At 41.9% G+C, this 19,644-nt stretch overlaps 2 protein-coding genes across 2 annotated transcripts in view; one reads left to right on the top strand and one right to left on the bottom strand.

The window, feature by feature from the left end:
- The window catches only part of LOC137405732 (uncharacterized), a 215,139-nt gene that overhangs the window by 43,640 nt on the left and 151,855 nt on the right, over positions 1-19,644 (bottom strand). The window lies entirely within an intron of this gene.
- LOC137406836 (acid-sensing ion channel 4-A-like) lies at positions 1,573-14,882 on the top strand. Its single transcript, XM_068093446.1, has 6 exons — positions 1,573-1,733; positions 2,022-2,151; positions 2,688-2,821; positions 7,854-8,026; positions 13,592-13,728; positions 14,712-14,882. Exons 1-6 carry the CDS (start codon positions 1,573-1,575, stop codon positions 14,880-14,882), a joined length of 906 nt encoding a protein of 301 aa, XP_067949547.1.

Raw genomic sequence — 19,644 nt, 5'->3', positions numbered from 1 at the left:
GTTAGTGTTTTTTTAATATATGCTATATATGTTGGTAACAGGTATCTTTTTGCCGTGTAACTGTTTCCAGTATTTTAAATTCATCCTAGCTAAACAATAGGTTTATGTATTTTCAATACCACAGCAACATATGAGCGAGTTCAGTTGACAGGCTTGACCGTTTATTGATACTTAGACTGCACCGCCATAGAGCTCACCAGCAACACTCTACTTGATCTCACCATTGAAATATTGTAAAAAGCTTTTATATCAAATCCCAAACTTGAGGCAACACGACTCTAGAGCTGCCATTGTTGACTTTAAAAACAGCTGCATGTCTTTGTACAATGACTGATATGTTGAACTTGAAGCAGGAAATACTTTTAAGTAGGAAAGTTTTTAAAGTATTTCCTACTTGTTTTGAAAATTTGGTGGAAGGGGTAGTAAATGAGTGGCTGAAAATGAACTCAGTAAACAGCTGCCAAATTTGCAAATGAATTACAAAAAGTATTGAGTTGAGAGTGGGCAACTATAAACTATGTTGAGATCGGGCAGCTGTAAGCTATGTTGAGGTTGGGCAGCTATATGGGTCACATGTTACCCGTATGTCCGCAAAGATTTACCTAAGGATTATTTTCCCCACATGATGTTACTTCAAAGGAAACCATCAAATTCAGATAATGTTTTCTGTCATATGCATGCAACTGCAGGAACAGCATGCAACTGTTCCTCTGCATCATTTGTATTGGCGCAGAAGAACAATTGCATGCTGTTCCTGTTCCTCTGCGTCATTTGTACTGGCGCAGAAGAATATTTGGATGCTGTTCCTGTTCCTCTGCGTCAATGAGTGTCAAAGGTAACTAAGCCATTCTGAGTAAAGTAAACACTTAACTTTTTGATTGTGGGAATCAAGATATAGCTGAGAGGAACAATTATTGATAATTCTGTTCACAAGTGTTGCTAGCTTCCATATTAACTGGCAATCAATAGCTAATCTTTTGTCACTCTTACTGCGCTATCACTGCTATCACTGCATGGTGTAATGTATAGCTCTAGCATGTTTGATACCTTTGGAAATCGTTAAATTACTCTTGAGGTTATTATTGGAACCAACTCTTTTGCTTATTTGTTATTGGCTGATGCAAAAAGCCTCTTGAAAGCTATCTTGTATGTCGTTCATTAACCATGTTCGTCAGAGTGGGGCATATAATCCATTATTGACTGTTCTGTAGAAAGGTTCTGTCATATTGAAATCTTAAGAGTAGCTGTTAACTAGCTCTCGTAAAATCAGTTTTGAGATTTTAAAATACTTTTTTCTCACTTTAGTTAAAGAAAATGATTACACGAGGGTAGGTTTTCCTATGTGTGTTATGTACACATACTGTTTGGCTAGCTGAACATCAAAGAATCATTTTGAATGCCTTAGTGTTCATACAGACGAAGAGTTGACGAGCTGGTGAATGTTAAATAAAAAGTCTTCAGTTTATATTAAAACTAATTTGACTCCAAAAAGGTGTGTAATTGAAGTAAGCAAAACTTTGCGTTTTTGGTTGTTTGTAGAGTTCTACCATCACTAACTGAACAATAAAAAAGATGGCCTCAGGTACTTGTAACTGTAAATGTGAGTGCAAACAAAAAAGGCCGCCTAAAGAAAATGATGGATGTGAGGAAATCAGCTGGCAAAGCTTCACACAAGAGGTCTCCATGCATGGCATCAGATATGTGAGCCAGAAAACAGCTTCAGCCTCTAACAGGTATGTACTGGACATTAATAGTGTTCTCTGTGTGCAAATCAACTTCTATGACAAAACATTTGTGCCATAGACATAAACTGAGTTTCAGGTATTGTCAACATTGTGGTTGCTTAACAAACAAAGATGTCTCTTTTGTATAAATACATGTAGCTTGGTTGACAGAAACTGAGTCGATGAAAGTATGAAAAGAGCAGTGTTTGTAATTATTATTCTGCTTGCTATTACTAGAGTGAAGTGTTTTGTATTTTCTATAAGTTAACAACTTGGGGCATTTTGTGTACCATGCAGGGTGACATGGCTGTTTGCTATTGTGGTCATGTTAGCCTACGCAGCCGGAGCATCCTATGACCTATTTTCTGCTTTGATCAGGAAGGAGACGACTACGAAGCTTAAAAACACTCGGGTTGAAATGCTACGTGTGAGTAAATGATAAGCTGTAGGTTTAAATTTATTTTTTGAATAATTTTATTGAGATTTACTCTCATATCAAATATATGTAATGATGTATTTAATATGTATGCTTTGCTTGAATAGTCATTATAAAGATTGCAGTATATAGATCAAACTATATACATGCAGATTGCAATAATTGCAAGGATCAGAAACATGGAAAAAAGCCGAAATATCAGTTCAATCATTAGTTATAGAGATTTAATGTAATCTAATGATCTGATGTATTTGTAGTTGTATGAGCAACTGTCTGCAAGCCTAAAACATACTAAAGTATTCAATGTGGAAACATGTGGAGACTTTTTGTATTGTGTATAATTGTGTAGGAAAGAGGCATGTAGTGAAGTAAGTCTGGACACATGAAGTGATATATGTAGGAACGTAATTAGTGCCATACATGTACATGTTTGTAATGACACGTAGAGTGACACCTCTTTCAGATACAAATTGAAATATTTACTCCGACTTTGGCGACTAAAATCTATAAACGCTGTATTTTTCTAGTTTCCAAGTGTGGTTTTCTGTGATCACAGAGGATATGAGAAAGAAGCTGTTCTGGCAGCGATTGAGCACTATAACCTCACTGGACTAGACCAATTCTTGTTGGAACGTTACAACTATTATGTACCAGCATCCATGTGAGTGATTGTAGATTGCGATTACTTAGCAGTATTACTAACTGTTAGCTGTTTTGGTACACCTCAGTAACCAGTAAAACCTTACTATTACTAACTATTCAGGACCTAAGGTTTGATAAGATGCCTAAGAGTGGAATCCTAAATGATACATGCTAATTCCTATTTAAACTTCTTCACTCAAAAACAAGCAGTTTAAAAGTAAATTTAAATGATTTAGCATAATGTTACAAAACAACCACGAATCAGATACTAGTGGCTTATTAACAAGTGAGATAGCGCTGATGAATTTACATTTAGCTGTAGAGAAGGTGAGATCTGTCAGCTGTAAGAAAGGTGAAAGCTGTTATCTGTAGGAAAGGTGAGAGCGGTTAGCTGTAGGAAAGGTGGGAGCAGTTAGCTGTAAGAAAGGTGGGAGCCGTTAGCTGTAGGAAAGGTAAGAACCGTTAGCTGTAAGAAAGGTGAGAGCCGTTAGCTGTAGGAAAGGTGGGAGCAGTTAGCTGTAGGAAAGGTGGGAGCAGTTAGCTGTAGGAAAGGTGGGAGCAGTTAGCTGTAGGAAAGGTTGGAGCAGTTAGCTGTAGGAAAGGTGGGAGCAGTTAGCTGTAGAAAAGGTGGGAGCAGTTAGCTGTAGGAAAGGTGGGAGCCGTTAGCAGTAGGAAAGATGGGAGCAGTTAGCTGTAGGAAAGGTGAGAGCCGTTAGCTGTAGGAAAGGTGAGAGCTGTTAGCTGTAGGAAAGGTGAGAGCCGTTAGCTGTAGGAAAGGTGGGAGCCATTAGTTGAAGGAAAGGTGAGAGCTGTTAGCTGTAGGAAAGGTGGAAGCCGTTAGCTGTAGGAAAGGTGGGAGCCGTTAGCTGTAGGAAAGGTGAGAGGCGTTAGCTGTAGGAAAAGTGGGAGCAGTTAGCTGTAGGAAAGATAGGAGCTGTTAGCTGTAGGAAAGGTGAGAGCAGTTAGCTGTAGGAAAGGTGGGAGCTATTAGCTGTAGGAAAGGTGGGAGCAGTTAGCTGTAGGAAAGGTGGGAGCCGTTAGCTGTAGAAAAGATGGGAGCAGTTAACTGTAGGAAAGGTGAGAGCAGTTAGCTGTAGGAAAGATGGGAGCTGTTAGCTGTAAGAAAGGTGGGAGCTATTAGCTGTAGGAAAGGTGGGAGCAGTTAGCTGTAGGAAAGGTGGGAGTCGTTAGCTGTATGAAAGATGGGGGCAGTTAGCTGTAGGAAAGGTGGGAGCCATTAGCTGTAGGAAAGGTGAGAGCAGTTAGCTGTAGGAAAGGTGGGAAAGGTTAGCTGTAGGAAAGGTGGGGCAGTTAGTTGTAGGAAAGGTGGGAGCTGTTAGCTGTAGGAAAGATGGGAGCCGTTAGCTGTAGGAAAGGTGAAAGCTGTTATCTGTAGGAAAGGTGAGAGCGGTTAGCTGTAGGAAAGGTGGGAGCAGTTAGCTGTAAGAAAGGTGGGAGCCGTTAGCTGTAGGAAAGGTGGGAGCCGTTAGTTGTAAGAAAGGTGAGAGCCGTTAGCTGTAGGAAAGGTGGGAGCAGTTAGCTGTAGGAAAGGTGAGAGCAGTTAGCTGTAGGAAAGGTGGGAGAAGTTAGCTGTAGGAAAGGTGGGAGCAGTTAGCTGTAGGAAAGGTGAGAGCTGTTAGCTGTAGGAAAGGTGAGAGCCGTTAGCTGTAGGAAAGGTGGGAGCCATTAGTTGAAGGAAAGGTGAGAGCTGTTAGCTGTAGGAAAGGTGGAAGCCGTTAGCTGTAGGAAAGGTGGGAGCCGTTAGCTGTAGGAAAGGTGAGAGGCGTTAGCTGTAGGAAAAGTGGGAGCAGTTAGCTGTAGGTAAGATGGGAGCTGTTAGCTGTAGGAAAGGTGAGAGCAGTTAGCTGTAGGAAAGGTGGGAGCAGTTAGCTGTAGGAAAGGTGGGAGCCGTTAGCTGTAGAAAAGATGGGAGCAGTTAACTGTAGGAAAGGTGAGTGCAGTTAGCTGTAGGAAAGATGGGAGCTGTTAGCTGTAAGAAAGGTGGGAGCTATTAGCTGTAGGAAAGGTGGGAGCAGTTAGCTGTAGGAAAGGTGGGAGTCGTTAGCTGTATGAAAGATGGGGGCAGTTAGCTGTAGGAAAGGTGGGAGTCATTAGCTGTAGGAAAGATGGGTGCAGTTAGCTGTAGGAAAGGTGGGAGAATTTTGCTGTAGAAAAGGTGAGAGCAGTTAGCTGTAGGAAAGGTGAGAGCAGTTAGCTGTAGGAAAGGTGGGAGAAGTTAGCTGTAGGAAAGGTGGGGCAGTTAGTTGTAGGAAAGGTGGGAACTGTTAGCTGTAGGAAAGATGGGAGCCGTTAGCTGTAGGAAAGGTGAAAGCTGTTATCTGTAGGAAAGGTGAGAGCGGTTAGCTGTAGGAAAGGTGGGAGCAGTTAGCTGTAAGAAAGGTGGGAGCTGTTAGCTGTAGAAAAGATGGGAGCCGTTAGCTGTAGGAAAGGTGAGAGCCGTTAGCTGTAGGAAAGGTGGGAGCAGTTAGCTGTAGGAAAGGTGAGAGCAGTTAGCTGTAAGAAAGGTGGGAGAAGTTAGCTGTAGGAAAGGTGGGAGCAGTTAGTTGTAGGAAAGGTGGGAGCTGTTAGCTGTAGAAAAGATGGGAGCCGTTAGCTGTAGGAAAGGTGAGAGCCGTTAGCTGTAGGAAAGGTGGGAGCAGTTAGCTGTAGGAAAGGTGAGAGCAGTTAGCTGTAGGAAAGGTGGGAGAAGTTAGCTGTAGGAAAGGTGGGAGCAGTTAGTTGTAGGAAAGGTGGGAGCTGTTAGCTGTAGAAAAGATGGGAGCCATTAGCTGTAGGAAAGGTGGGAGCTATTAGCTGTAGAAAAGGTGGGAGCAGTTAGTTGTAGGAAAGGTGGGAGCTGTTAGCTGTAGGAAAGATGGGAGTCGTTAGCTGTAGGAAAGATGAAAGCTGTTATCTGTAGGAAAAGTGAAAGCGGTTAGCTTTAGGAAAGGTGGGAGCAGTTAGCTGTAAGAAAGGTGGGAGCCGTTAGCTGTAGGAAAAGTGGGAGCCGTTAGCTGTAGGAAAGGTGAGAGCCGTTAGCTGTAGGAAAGGTGGGAGCAGTTAGCTGTAGGAAAGGTGAGAGCAGTTAGCTGTAGGAAAGGCGAGAGCTGTTAGCTGTAGAAAAGGTGGGAGCCGTTAGCTGTAGGAAAGGTGGGAGCCGTTTGCTGTAGGAAAGGTCGGAGCAGTTAGCTAGCATTTTTGTTTAGTAAATGTAAGAGAATTATTTGAACAACAAACAGATAAAATAGATAACAGCCAATTAGGCTGCATTAATACTTTTAGAGCTCTGCCTGCAAGCTTCAACTGTTTTTCTCTTACATATTTTCCCTGCAGTTTTTTTATTCCACTATTACTCTGGCAGTCTCATGCACCGTGAGAGATTGTCAGGTGTAGTAACTATGTGCACAAGTATCTTTTAGGGTAGCCGAGATGCGAAGTAGTTGGCGAGTTGGTCCTAGAAACTGAATATTTCGGTTTAATTCCTATGAGAGGTTGTCTTTTTCTTGAAGCCTTAGCATGGCTTCGAACCGACATGCTTCTTATTATAGTAAAGATAATAGACTACTTGTATGCTACTACACTGGCAGTCTTGTGCACTGTCAGATTATAGTAAAGATGATAGACTACTTGTATGCTACTACACTGGCAGTCTTGTGCACAGTCAGATTACAGTAAAGATGATAGACTACTTGTATGCTACTACACTGGCAGTCCGGTGCACTGTCAGACATCTTCTCGCGTAATGACTATGAGCACAATTATTCTGTGCTGTTGCAAGGGTGTCCAGTGTTTCAAGCGGTGTGCACCTGGCTAGGAATGTAAAGATCTGGGCTAAGATCGTGCGCGATGCAATCTTTTTTCCAAAAATCCTTAGCTTGGTTTTAGCGTGGCTTTGGCCATATGGACGAATAAGCTTCATGTAGATACATATACTAGCTGTACTTCACGGCATTGGCCGGGATAATAAAAAGTCTTTGGATAGAAAATTTCTTTTTACTCAACATACAACAACATTTGCCATTATTAGCTGAATGTCCGGCGTTGCCTAGGTATTAAAAGTCGGCATATGAACAACGAGAAGTAATGTAGTTGCTTGCAACTGCCTATCAGCTTGGCCTATTGCTAATGGATAACTTGAGTAAGGTTACTAATAAGAGCTAATTGCTTTAATGATTGGGTACGCAACCAGTGTCCATGAGATTACGCCATCACATTGCGTCGTAATGGAGAGCGATAGTTTACTTGCTCCCATATACCGATATATATCGTCTAATGATTCCATGAAGATTGTGTGGCTGCATTGGTAACGCATTGAACTGGTGAACAGGAGGGTTTGAGATCAGATCTTCTGTGATACAGATTCTTTAATCCAAAATATTAATAGCTATAGCTGATTATATATACAGACACAAATACACAAATACGCAAACAGACCAACTTTGAGAAATAAATATAGTTGCATATATAAACAACTTTCTTGCATTTATCAGTTGCCCATAAACTACATGTAAGTAGCTGCAATTTAGATGGAGTCCATCTCTATATAGACAAATGCAGATGTGAGATATATAGAGAGGAAAGTCTTGCTTCTGGTTTCCCAAAACGTTCAACTGCCGAATCTGACAGATGTTAGCTCTATCTAGCCTAGCAGGGAAATATCCGCAAGCTAAACTGACAAGACTCTAAAAAGGTCTGAGGGAAATAACTTGTTAGTTAGTCAACTGCCCCACATACATACATGTACGTTAGTCGGTAGAAAAACATGGCACTGAGTCTTCACTTAATAATTACCTTTTATATCGTCTCATCTATTTAGTTAAATTAGTTGACACTGCAGTAGTTGCTTAGAACGAAGACGAGTTCAGACGAATCTATAGTTATTACTAACACGGAACAGGAGTGAGTTTATGAGGTATTACATAAACCACCATCGGCCCTCTATAAGCACGTAAACAATAAGTGCGTTTAATATAATATTTCTATGGTCAAAATGAATAAGAAAATGAAGTGTTATGGCGGTTTTTAATAGGACTTAATTTTATCTATTTTAGCGATTGGAGCTCTGACGAGTTTCAAAACTTGGCAAACCTCTCTTCTGTTGAATGGGAGAAGCTGTTGTTCTCCTTGGTACCGCCTCTAGAGACTTCAATCATCGCTGCTTCTTTTGGGTCTCAACAGTCTCTGAATGTATCAGCAGAATTCCAAACCATATTCACCGACTACGGTAAAGGGAGGTTGAGCAGTTGGTGTGTGCTGTATGCAGGTGCGGAGAACTTTAAGCAGGCGCGGGCAGCTGTATGCAGGTGCGGTGAACTGTAAGCAGGCGGGGGCAGCTGTATGCAGGTGCGGTGAACTGTAAGCAGGCACGGGCAGCTGTATGCAGGTGCGGTGAACTGTAAGCAGGCGCGGGCAGCTGTATGCAGGTGCGGTGAACTGTAAGCGAGCGTGGGCAGCTGTATGCAGGTGCGATGAACTGTAAGCAGGCGCGAGCAGCTGTATGCAGACGCGGTGAATTGTAAGCAGGCGCGGGCAGCTGTATGCAGATGCGGTGAATTGTAAGCAGGCACGGTCAGTTGTAAACAGGTGCGGGAGCTGTATGCAGTTGCAGTAAACTGTATGCAGGTGCAATAAACTGTACGCAGATTTAGTGAACTGCATGAACTACAGGTGAGGTAGGCTTGTCAGCAGCAGGAAAAGGTACAGCTACCGTAGGAAAATGACCTTTTTGCTAATGCTTATGTGGAAATCATTGTTTACAAATGGTCACATACTCCAAGATGTAAAATTTAATGAAGAACTAAACACTTTCCTAAGTATTTAAAAAAGTTAATCTTTAATTAATAGGTTAACATATCACCCTGCAGATCTATATATAGTAGTGGTAGGTCATTATATAACATCATGGTCAGTCTATGGTAGTCCATTATATAACATCATGGTCAGTCTATGGTAATTCATTATATAACATCATGGTCAGTCTAGAGTAGTTCATTATATAACATCATGGTGAGTCTATGGTAGTTCATTATATAAAATCATGGTCAGTCTATGGTAGTTCATTATATAACATCATGGTCAGTCTATGGTAGTCCATTATATAACAACATGGTTAGTACGATATATGGTAGTTCATTATAAAAAATCACGGTCAGTCTATGGTAGTTCATTATATAACATAATGGTGAGTCTATGGTAGTCCATAAAATAACATCATAGTCAGTCTATGGTAGTCCATTATATAACATCATGGTCAGTCTATGGTAGCTCATTATATAATATCATGGTCAGTTTATGGTAGCCCATTATATAACATCATGGTCAGTTTATGGTAGCCCAATAGATAACATCATAGTAAGTCTAAGGTAGTCCATTATATAACATCATGGTCAGTCTATGGTAGTTGAGTATATAACATCATGGTCAGTCTATGGTAGTTCATTATATAACATCATGGTGAGTCTATGGTAGTTCATTATATAACATCATGGTGAGTCTATGGTAGTTCATTATATAGCATCATGGTGAGTCTATGGTAGTTCATTATATAACATCATGGTCAGTCTATGGTAGTCCATTATATAACATCATGGTTAGTCTATGGTAGTCCATTATATAACATCATGGTCAGTCTATGGTAGTCCATTATATAAGATCATGGTCCGCCGAAAGTAGTTCATTATATAACATCATGGTCAGTCGATGGTAGTTCATTATATAATATAAAGATCAGTTTATGGTAGCCCATTATATTTCATCATGGTCAGTCTATGGTAGTCCATTATATAACATCATGGTCAGTTGATGGTAGTTCATTATATAATATCATGGTCAGTTTATGGTAGCCCATGATATAACATCATGGTCAATCTATGGTAGTCCATTACATAACATCATGGTGAGTCTATGGTAGTTCATTATATAACATCATGGTGAGTCTATGGTAGTTCATTATATAACATCATGGTGAGTCTATGGTAGTTCATTATATAACATCATGGTCACTCTAAGGTAGTTCATTATATAACATAATGGTCAGTCTATGGTAGTCCATTATATAACAACATGGTTAGTACGATATATGGTAGTCCATTGTATAACATCATGGTCAGTCTATGGTAGTCCATTATATAACAACATGGTTAGTACGATATATGGTAGTTCATTATAAAAGATCACGGTCAGTCTATGGTAGTCCATTATATAACATCATGGTCAGTCTATGGTAGCTCATTATATAATATCATGGTCAGTTTATGGTAGCCCATTATATAACATCATGGTCAGTCTATGGTAGTCCATTATATAACATCATGGTCAGTTTATGGTAGCCCAATAGATAACATCATAGTCAGTCTAAGGTAGTCCATTATATAACATCATGGTCAGTCTATGGTAGTCCATTATATAACATCATGGTCAGTCTGTGGTAGTCGAGTATATAACATCATGGTCAGTCTATGGTAGTTCATTAAATAACATCATGGTTAGTCTATGGTAGTTCATTATATAACATCATGGTCAGTCTATGGTAGTTTATTATATAACATCGTGGTCAGTCTATGGTAGTCCATTATATAACATTATGGTCCATCTTTGGTAGTTCATTATATAACATAATGGTGAGTCTATGGTAGTTTATTATATAACAATATGACCAATCTGTGGTAGTCCATTATGTAACATTTTAGTCAGTCTATGGTAGTTCATTATATAAAATCATGGCCAGTCTATGGTAGTTCATTATATAACATTATGGTCTGTCTATGGTTGTTCATTATATAACATCACGGTCAGTCTATGGTAGTCCATTATATAACATCATGGTCAGTCTATGGTAGTCCATTATATAACATCATGCTCAGTCTATGGTAGTTCATTATATAACATCATTGTCAGCCTATGGTAGTCCATTATATAACATCATGGCCAGTCAATGGTTGTCTATTTTATAACATCATAGTCAGTTTATGGTAGTTAATTATGTAATCTCATGAGCCGTCTGTGGTAGTTTATGTCCAGACGAAGCGTTGAAAGTCACACATCACTTCAAGACCAGCTCAATTGCTGTGCACTCTGCTCGCCAGATTTTAGAGTAGCCACCGTAGCTTGCCTTGACCTATTCTAGGAGGCAAGACAACCAGTCACTATTGTCATAGCCTTGGTATGGCTCTCGTGGGGGATTGGGAGAGAGAGCCTAGGACACATAGCAACACGCGAGGAAGACAACTCTAAAAGTCGAATTTGGCAGTCGCTAATATCACAATTGTTATTTCCGAAGGAGTATCATGTGACGGTATTTTTTATGATCTTCGCGAGTCTTATTTATTATTTTTAATCTGAATTGGCAGCAAAAAAACGCTGGTTGGTAAGTTTGAAATAAATGTTGGTTGCATAATAAATCAATCACAGGAGTTACATTTTTTATTTGTTTAATTAATTAGGTTTTGATTTAATTATAATCAAAAATTAAATCAATTGAATAAAAGATTTTCACAATAACAATACAAACGAACAGCAATAGAACACCAAAAATGAATCGCACGCTGCTAATAAAGAAAGGTTTATCTAGTAAAAAGTAATCTCAGTTTTACTATACTCGCGAGTATTGTGATTAGTCCCAACAGTTATTATGAACAACTCGGACCTACCACTGCAAAACGGTGCCATCTGAAAGCAAATACTCTTTCCGAAGCCTGTCGGAAGAACTATAAATTAGTCAAAACCTGCGATTATATGTTGTAAAGCTTGAGACTGGTTTGATCTCAGCGTGACTATGCTTAGCTTTGATAGAAGAATTTTGAACCGCTCCATTTTTTTATTAGTATATGAAATGAAACTGCAAACGTGAAAACGCAAGAGAATAGTAACCTATGGTCCTTATCATTTTGTTATCAAACAGGGTATTACATAACTACCAAGCCTTTCAAAAACATAGTGCCTTTCACTAGATCAAGTCACATTACCGTGATGATAGGCTTTTAAACGCTCCACATCTAATACATCGTGAGATCTGAATCTATCAACACGCCTTCATTAGTATCAGTCTGAGCATCATATGTAACATATGTCGCTCGTTTTGCAGAAGTTATCTACCTTTTTTTTGCTATGTGTCCCAGGCTTTCTCTCCCAATCCCCCACGAGAGCCATGCCCAGGCTACTTCTGTCAGACCTGATGCTGGCCAGGACTGACAGTGACAGTGGGAAGACTAGTCATGCTAAAACATGTCCAAAAGCTCACCAAAAAAGCTCACCACCAAGCGTAATCAAAGATGACTAGAAGCATGATAAGCATCGGTGGTCGCTGTTGCATTCTCAGCCATAATGCCTGAGCTAGTTTTGGAGCAGGTCCGACACGAGCTAAAGCTGGCTCAAATCCTGAGAAGGCCAAATTGGTACGGGGATTAGACAAGCCAAGAAGTGAATAGGCTGAAGCATGAAGCCGGCAATATTAACCATGTGTTTGGCTAGCCGTTCCACTGCTGACATTTGTCAGAAATGACAACATCCCTAATGGGGGATTCGTGGTCAAAGCCAGTAGACAAGCTGACTAAGCTCACTGACTGGCTGCATGCAACCGGCTCACTAGGCAAGAAGAAACTAGCCAGCTGGCTAAGCGCAACTATCGCGGCCTAAGCTGGCCTGGCTAAAGCCAGCCCGGCCATCAAAGCTAAAGCCGACTCGGCCATCAAAGCTAAAGCCGGCCCGGTCATCAAAGCCAAAACCGGCTTGGCTATCAAAGTTAAAGCCGGCCCGGCGCTCAAAGCTAAAGCTTTTTTGGTTAAAACTGGTGGCATGGCTAGCACAACTAGTGTAAAGCATTATTATCATGGCTAATGCTGGCATGGTCAAAACTGGCATGGCCAAAGTGAGCATGGCCAAGGCCGGGGGGAAAAAAGCGGGCATGGCTTTCTCGTACTCATAATCAATGAAGCTGGCACAAGAGGCAGAGCTTATCAGCCAGAAAAATATAAAAAGAGTCAAATGAGCAGAGAGATTCAGAGTACAGAAAGCTTCATTATATGCGATCATTGGTTGTACATGCATTAACTGTATTCATTTATGCATTTGCACAAATATATGTATTGCCTTTGATAATTTAAATGATGTTGTTCTTTGTGGAGCAGTAAAGGTTAGTTGCGGATTCTTTACACTACCTTTACAAGCGCTGACCGTCACTAAAGATCTTCTTGTTATTTGTTTGTGTAAAACATCAGAAATATTATAATATAATTAAAAATAAATCAACTTTAACAGTTGGTCTATCTATTTTGTCAATTGTGATGATTATGGGATATAAGCTTATTTAGTCACCGCTTTAAGCTAATAAAATATGTATTTGTTAAACCAGCTAGTTGAACTAAGTTTGAGGTGCTTAATAGTTACACAGCAGTCAGCGATATCTAGTGAGTGAAAAGAGTATTCTCAAGTAATGCTAAATCCGTAGCTGAATAAGCAAAGAATTTGTGAAAGCAGATGTATCGGTTTAAGTGGTTGGCATTGAAACCAGGTGCTGATAGAATTTACAGCTTGTTCAAGAGTCACCCTCATACCTTCATAGTTGAAAATACTCTTAGAGTCTGTTCTTGTGAGTGTATATATACATGTAGGTAGAATAAAATAAAGAAGTTTTAAGAGAATTCTGGATCTTGTAGATTTAGCTCAAGTTTTTAGGTTTTGCTTCTTTCATTTTCTCCATTTTATTAAACTTATTAAGTTATTTACACATTTTCAATAGCACCTCCATTTTGCATTTGAGACATTATCTCTCACAAATGTATTATTTTTACAGGACCTTGTTTCATCTTTAATAAAGACGGCAAACATTCATCAACTTTCAATGGCATCTATAGCGGTCTGAACATAGCACTCTCTGCCAATGTTGATGAATACTGGACAGGTCCTCTCGTTAGCACTAATGGTTTTACGGTAAGTATGTAAACAGATGTTCTGCATTTGGTTGGTAGTGTCGATAGTAGTGTAGATGATAGTGTGTCTTAGCAACATGAGGCTGTGTTGTGAGGAGTGCACTTGTAACCGATAGCAACACGAGGCTGTGTTGTGAGGAGTGCACATGTAAGTGATAGCAACACGAGGCTGTGTTGTGAGAAGTGCGCTTGTAACCAAGTCCAGAAAATCCAAGCCTGTGAGTGGTTAACCTGTGAGCCTGCCTTTAAGTAGCAGGGCTGGCCTACACAGTGACTTCCCCTTCTCGGATCGAGTCGACACCCCAGAAGTTTGCTTCGGAGGAAGTCTGCAGCAGATTTAGGAGTGTCTGGTGCCAAAGATCTTGCCTCTCGAGGCAAAAGAATGGCTTAACCAATCCGAGCACAGGCTCAGAACTGGTCTCATTCTACGAACTACTTTCTCTCTGAAAAGTTTAAGGAGCAATTTATCTAGTTTTTGATCAACACTGGATGTACCACGAACTTACTGAATAAGCAACTGTTTGACAGGTTCTTTAAGGGCATGAGAGACCTGCTTAAAAAGAGTGACAGCTACGGCCTCATGATGGACCGGGCATGGCTGTCATTCTGCGAGGTTGTATGACTGCCAATTCAACTCATGAATTTAAAACCGAGGAGGTTTTCGTAGTGAGTTACACAAGTGAGGATGTCATCTAGGGATGGCATGGTGGCCTGGTGGTCTACTAGTGTGGTATAGAATTTCAGCCGCTCTGGGTTTTGTTGATGGGTGACCATTTACTCGTACAGATAGACACGGGCGGCTGTTACTTAGCAAGGCGCAAGTGGTGCAAAACATGGTAGTAATAGCTCGGACTGAGACTGCTGTTCTGTGTTGGTTCATCACCCAAAAATATTGCCTGGTGGGGCTGATAGAAGATTGCATGAGGGTCCTTGCTGGCTACAAGCTTAAACTAGCCTAAGTCAAAGGGAAGTATAATCACGTAGTGCCAAAACTTCACAGACCAGCCTCTGAAAATCCGAGCCGGCACCACAGCTGGAACGCATATGGCAGTGGTGGACGGCCAAGTGGATGAAGGACTACCCTTCTCTGGCTCAAACTTCATAGCCCGAAACATGAAAGCATCAAAAGGCAGGGCTGCCAACCCACCTAAATGACTTGTTCTAGACAGCAAAGGAGATCCGTAGAGCTGAGACAAGCTGAATCCTTGGCGAGGATGCTAACACATTACCCTCTGAAGGAGCATGTTAGCATGGAGTACTCCATTCCAATGAAGAAAATGACCCGGCCTATGCACCAACCTCTCCACTGGCTTAAACCGTAGAAAAAAGCTGAGATAGAATGACACATGCATAAGCTCTTCAGCAAGGGCCTGATTGATCCCTGATTGAAGAAGGATGGGAAACTTGTTGACTGCCACTGCTTAAATGCGGGCACCAAACAGGATGCCCACTTCCTTTCTCAATTAGGCAACAGCCTTGATGCCCTCTCTGACATCAAGTTGCTCAACACTCTGAATCGGTTCAGTGACTACTAGCATCATGTAGCTAGATGTTGAAGCTCAGGAGAAGTCAGTGTTCGTAACCTACTTTGGGTCATGGAAGTAAAAAGTCTTACAATTTGAACTCGCTTCCACACCAGCCACCTTCTAGAAGCTGATGGAGTAAATATTGCACAGTTTACTTTGGCGAAGACTGCTCCTCTACCTGATAAACATCATAGTCATTGCGCTAGATTTTGATACTCATCTACATCGTCTGGAAAAAGTGTTCCAGCAGCAAAAAAGAGCCAGGATCGAGTCAGCCAAGTGTCATGGGGTAACCGCTGAAGGGATGGTTACTGACCCTGAGTAGACTAGGGTGGTCTGTGAAGAGCCAATCCTCAGAGAGCTCAGGAAGCTGCAGGGCGTCTTGGGCATGATGGGTTACTACCATTAGTGCATCTTGAGCTTCACTACTGTGACATAGCATTGGCACAAGCTGACAAGGAAAAGTGAAAAGTAGATATAAAGAGAGAAAAAAACAGGCTGCTTTTGAAGCTCAGAAAGAGTGCATCTTTTCTGCACCCATCTTGAAATACCTCAATCCGAGTCGGCCGTATATATTGGATACAGATGTGAGTGAATGTGGAGTAAAGGCAGTACTGTCTCAGGTCTGGGATGGAGTGAAGTGGGTGATTGCATACTTTAGCAAAACCTTGGCACCTGCTCAAAAAGAACTGCTGCATCACAAGGAGGGAGTTGCTGGCTGTAGTCAAGGCCATGAAGCAGTCTTGAGTTCCTATTTTAAACCATCTATGCTTCACTGTACTGGCTTTGCAGGGGGAAGGAAGAAGAAATTTTGGCAGAGTTCCAATATATATGGAGTCGGGTTGCGCAAAGAAAATGCCAATGGGCTAAGCGACAGACTTGCAAAAACTGTTAGCAGTGTGAAATCATCAAGTCGAAGAATTGCGGATTTACTCAAAAGAAATGTGCACTGTAAAGTCAGGCTTCATTGCGTGAACTTGAGGAATACCTGACAGCCGTGTCAGAGTTGCCAGGAACATGCATGAGGTGGCCAGTCATGTAGGCTAACTCGCTGTCGATGCTGCAGCCAGACAGGTTGGCACAAGGTCGATGGATGCCACCTACACTCCAGCCTGGGACTTTGTGACAAGGCTTGAGTGCAGACTCAAGACAACATTGACATGAAGCTGGCATACATGCTGCCCATGGGTCCCTGCCCCCTGGCCAAAGCTTTCCAGAGGAAAGCAACTAACAAGGGAGCAACTGGAGCTGGAGGGTCAGTAGCTCCAACAACTATACAAAATGCGGCAGTTTTCTGAATACAGCTGAATTGATAAAAACTCTGACATCACCCGCAACTAGCCTTGATGGTGTGTAGTTTGCCCGCTGGCTGTATGAGAGACCACCATGCTCAGTGTCAATTAATGACCAAGCTGTGTCAGCTATGAGATGGGGAAAATTTGCACACCACCCAATACACCATCAAACTGATAGAGTAGTACAGCGCAACAATTAGCAACTGGGGATTCACTCAGTACACTGCTCCTAACCAGAGGCTATTAAGAATGGAATAAGTTGCTTCTCTAGCTGATGAGGGCATACTGAGGTACATTACACTCGGCAACAGGAAAAACGGCAAACATGTTGATACTCAAATGGGAACTGCGACTGTAAGACTAGCTGGAATACCACCCCACTCACAAAAGCTCAAATGACACATGAGTGTGTGGTGGAACTACTCCAAAAGCTGGAAGCAGTGCACACCACCCTCAGAAATACGCTGATAGTAATGAGACAGGATGACTGGGAGGAGCCATCCTTTTACCCCCTTGAAGACTGGGTATGGATGGTGAACAAACGGTGAAAGAAGGGAGATAACCCTAAATTGTAAGCCAGATTTGTGGAGCTATACCGATGATAAAGGTTTGATCAACCCACACATATTTAGTAGAACGGCAGAGTCAATCCTTGATCCAAAATGAAAGCCGGCTGAAATCTTACCATTTATGCCCAAAGAGTAGGGACAAGCTTTAGCCACAATAGAGCCGCCTAAAGGTTCTAACTTAAAAGGTGCCAGAGTAAAGTCAGAGTTTTGGCCAGAGAGCAGGTTGGAGTTGCCCTGGCTAAAACAGGTGCCTTGAAAATCTGTGAGCCAAGACAAGGAGACCCTTTTAAAAACTTTGGAAAAGTAAAATAAATAGCAACAATCTTGCCATTTCAGACAACACAAGCCTGGTCTTGGAATCAAGGAAAACTAGTCTCAGAGGTCAGTAGGAACAAACAGCCGTCAACCAGCTAAAACACTAAAATGTCGAATCGGTATAGGGAATGGGTGTGACTGTACACAGAAGTCACTGCATGGCAGAGTGATATCAGACCAAAAAAAGGCACCGAGCTTAAACTTTAACTGTGAAATGGCCATCTTCACATTGGAGCGCTGAAGAGCAACTACTGCTTATTAATGATGCTACGTCACTGAGCATTTTACAATCCTCCGAACCTGACACCATGGCGTGTTAGCAAAGTAAGCCTAACAATTCTTTAAAAGAAGTGAAAGTCAGCTGAGGCTCTTGAAGGCAGGAGAAAAGAAGTGTTTAGAAGCCTCCTACATTTGGATGAGGAGCCTGTGGCCATGAGTCAAAGCATGGACACGACAGACTTGGATTAGGCAGTGGGTGTCCTCTATTGAACAAGAAAAGGGAGATGATAAGCCTTTTGTCAAGGCTGTTTTCATGAGCGACCCTGCTTCTAGTGGCAAAAAAACTTGCTTTGAGTCACATCTTGTCAACTCCTGGACCTGCGCAACTAACTGACCAAAATCAGCTGCTACCGTGTCTTGTAAGGGTAAAGATCTGAGAGAAGCCATCGACTAGCCAAGTGTGAGTAAATTAGTAAGCTGGAAGTTGCAACAAGTACTCGACCCAGCAGGCAGGAAAAACTTTAATTAAAACCAAACAGTTTATAACACAAGAGAATTGGGACAAGATTAAGCAGGCCCTGTGAGACCAATCTGACACTTGTGGATTATATGGTTCCACCACAGGTGTGAGGAAGAGCTGATAGCACGTTTCTCAGCGCTTAGCCATCTTTGTGTGTCCTTGACAGTGGCAGTATGTGTCCTCACTGGTGACCAAATTATGTAGCATCGGAGAGCACATAATGGTTGCGGATGCAGAAACACTGTCTACAATGTGAATGAGGCCAAGTGGTCAGCCTTCCTGGAAGTAAAAGGGTAGCCCTGAGGATTCTCAATTAAACCGTGTACACCCACCTTGACTATGGTTCACCGACTCTAAAAGAAAACAACAGTCAAGCCAGTCAGAACGGACAAGCATAAGGCCAGCTCAAAAGCTTCTCAAGATTAATCACCACTGGCAGGAGCTGGCCCAATGCACTACTGACTTGATTAGGGCTTGGAAACCTGTAAATGCAAACTGGGTAGTTGCCGAACAGGAGGTTCGTTGTTTCAAGCACAGAACCTGAGACTTGGATAGTATGAGTTTAAGATCCACCATGGCCTCTACTGGGGAAGAGAGTGTGGCGGTAAATAAACGAGCCCAGGGCTGAAAGGAGCCAGTTCGAATGGATCACTGAAATGACAAAAGGAGATCGGCTTGACCTCTCCAAGATGACTGAGAGAAATGAAGAGGGCAACCAGACACCATTTTGACCGAAAGAATAGCCCTCGGTAGGGACGTTGATAGCGTAGTTGGTAGTGTAGTTGGTAGTGTAGTTGGTAGTGTACCTGGTAGTGTAGTTGGTAGTGTAGTTGGTAGTGTACCTGGTAGTGTAGTTGGTAGTGTAGTTGGTAGTGTAGCTGGAGTGTAGTCGGTAGTGTAGTTGGTAGTGTACCTGGTAGTGTAGTTGGTAGTGTAGTTGGTGGTGTTGTTGGTAGTGTAGTTGGTAGTGTAGGTGGTAGTGTAGCTGGAGTGTAGTTGGTAGTGTAGTTGGTGGTGTTGTTGGTAGTGTAGTTGGTAGTGTAGTCGGTAGTGTAGTTGGTAGTGTAGTTGGTAGTGTAGGTGGTAGTGTACCTGGTAGTGTAGTTGGTAGTGTAGTTGGTAGTGTAGTTGGTAGTGTAGCTGGTAGTGTAGTTGGAGTGTAGGTGGTAGTGTAAGTGGGAGTGTAGCTGGAGTGTAGGTGGCTCTGAAGCTTGTAGTGTTACACCAGAACGCTTTGGCCAGAGACAGAGTGGCCAACTCCTCGAGCACTGACACAGCCAGGCCGAGCCATCCTGTTACGACAGAAGGCTCAGAAGTCAGTAAGCTCAGAGGACCAGGAGCGATCCCAAAGAGGCTAATAAAAGGGGTGGGGCCTATCGAAGAAAGGGATATATATCTATATGTATAAGGGACTGACTGATTGTTGTTGGCAGTTGTATGCATACGTTTCCTACATGGTTTCATTATTAAATA

Source organism: Watersipora subatra, chromosome 10 (assembly GCF_963576615.1).
Source record: "Watersipora subatra chromosome 10, tzWatSuba1.1, whole genome shotgun sequence".
Lineage (NCBI taxonomy): Eukaryota > Metazoa > Bryozoa > Gymnolaemata > Cheilostomatida > Watersiporidae > Watersipora > Watersipora subatra.
This window is presented reverse-complemented; position numbering and strand designations above follow the sequence as displayed.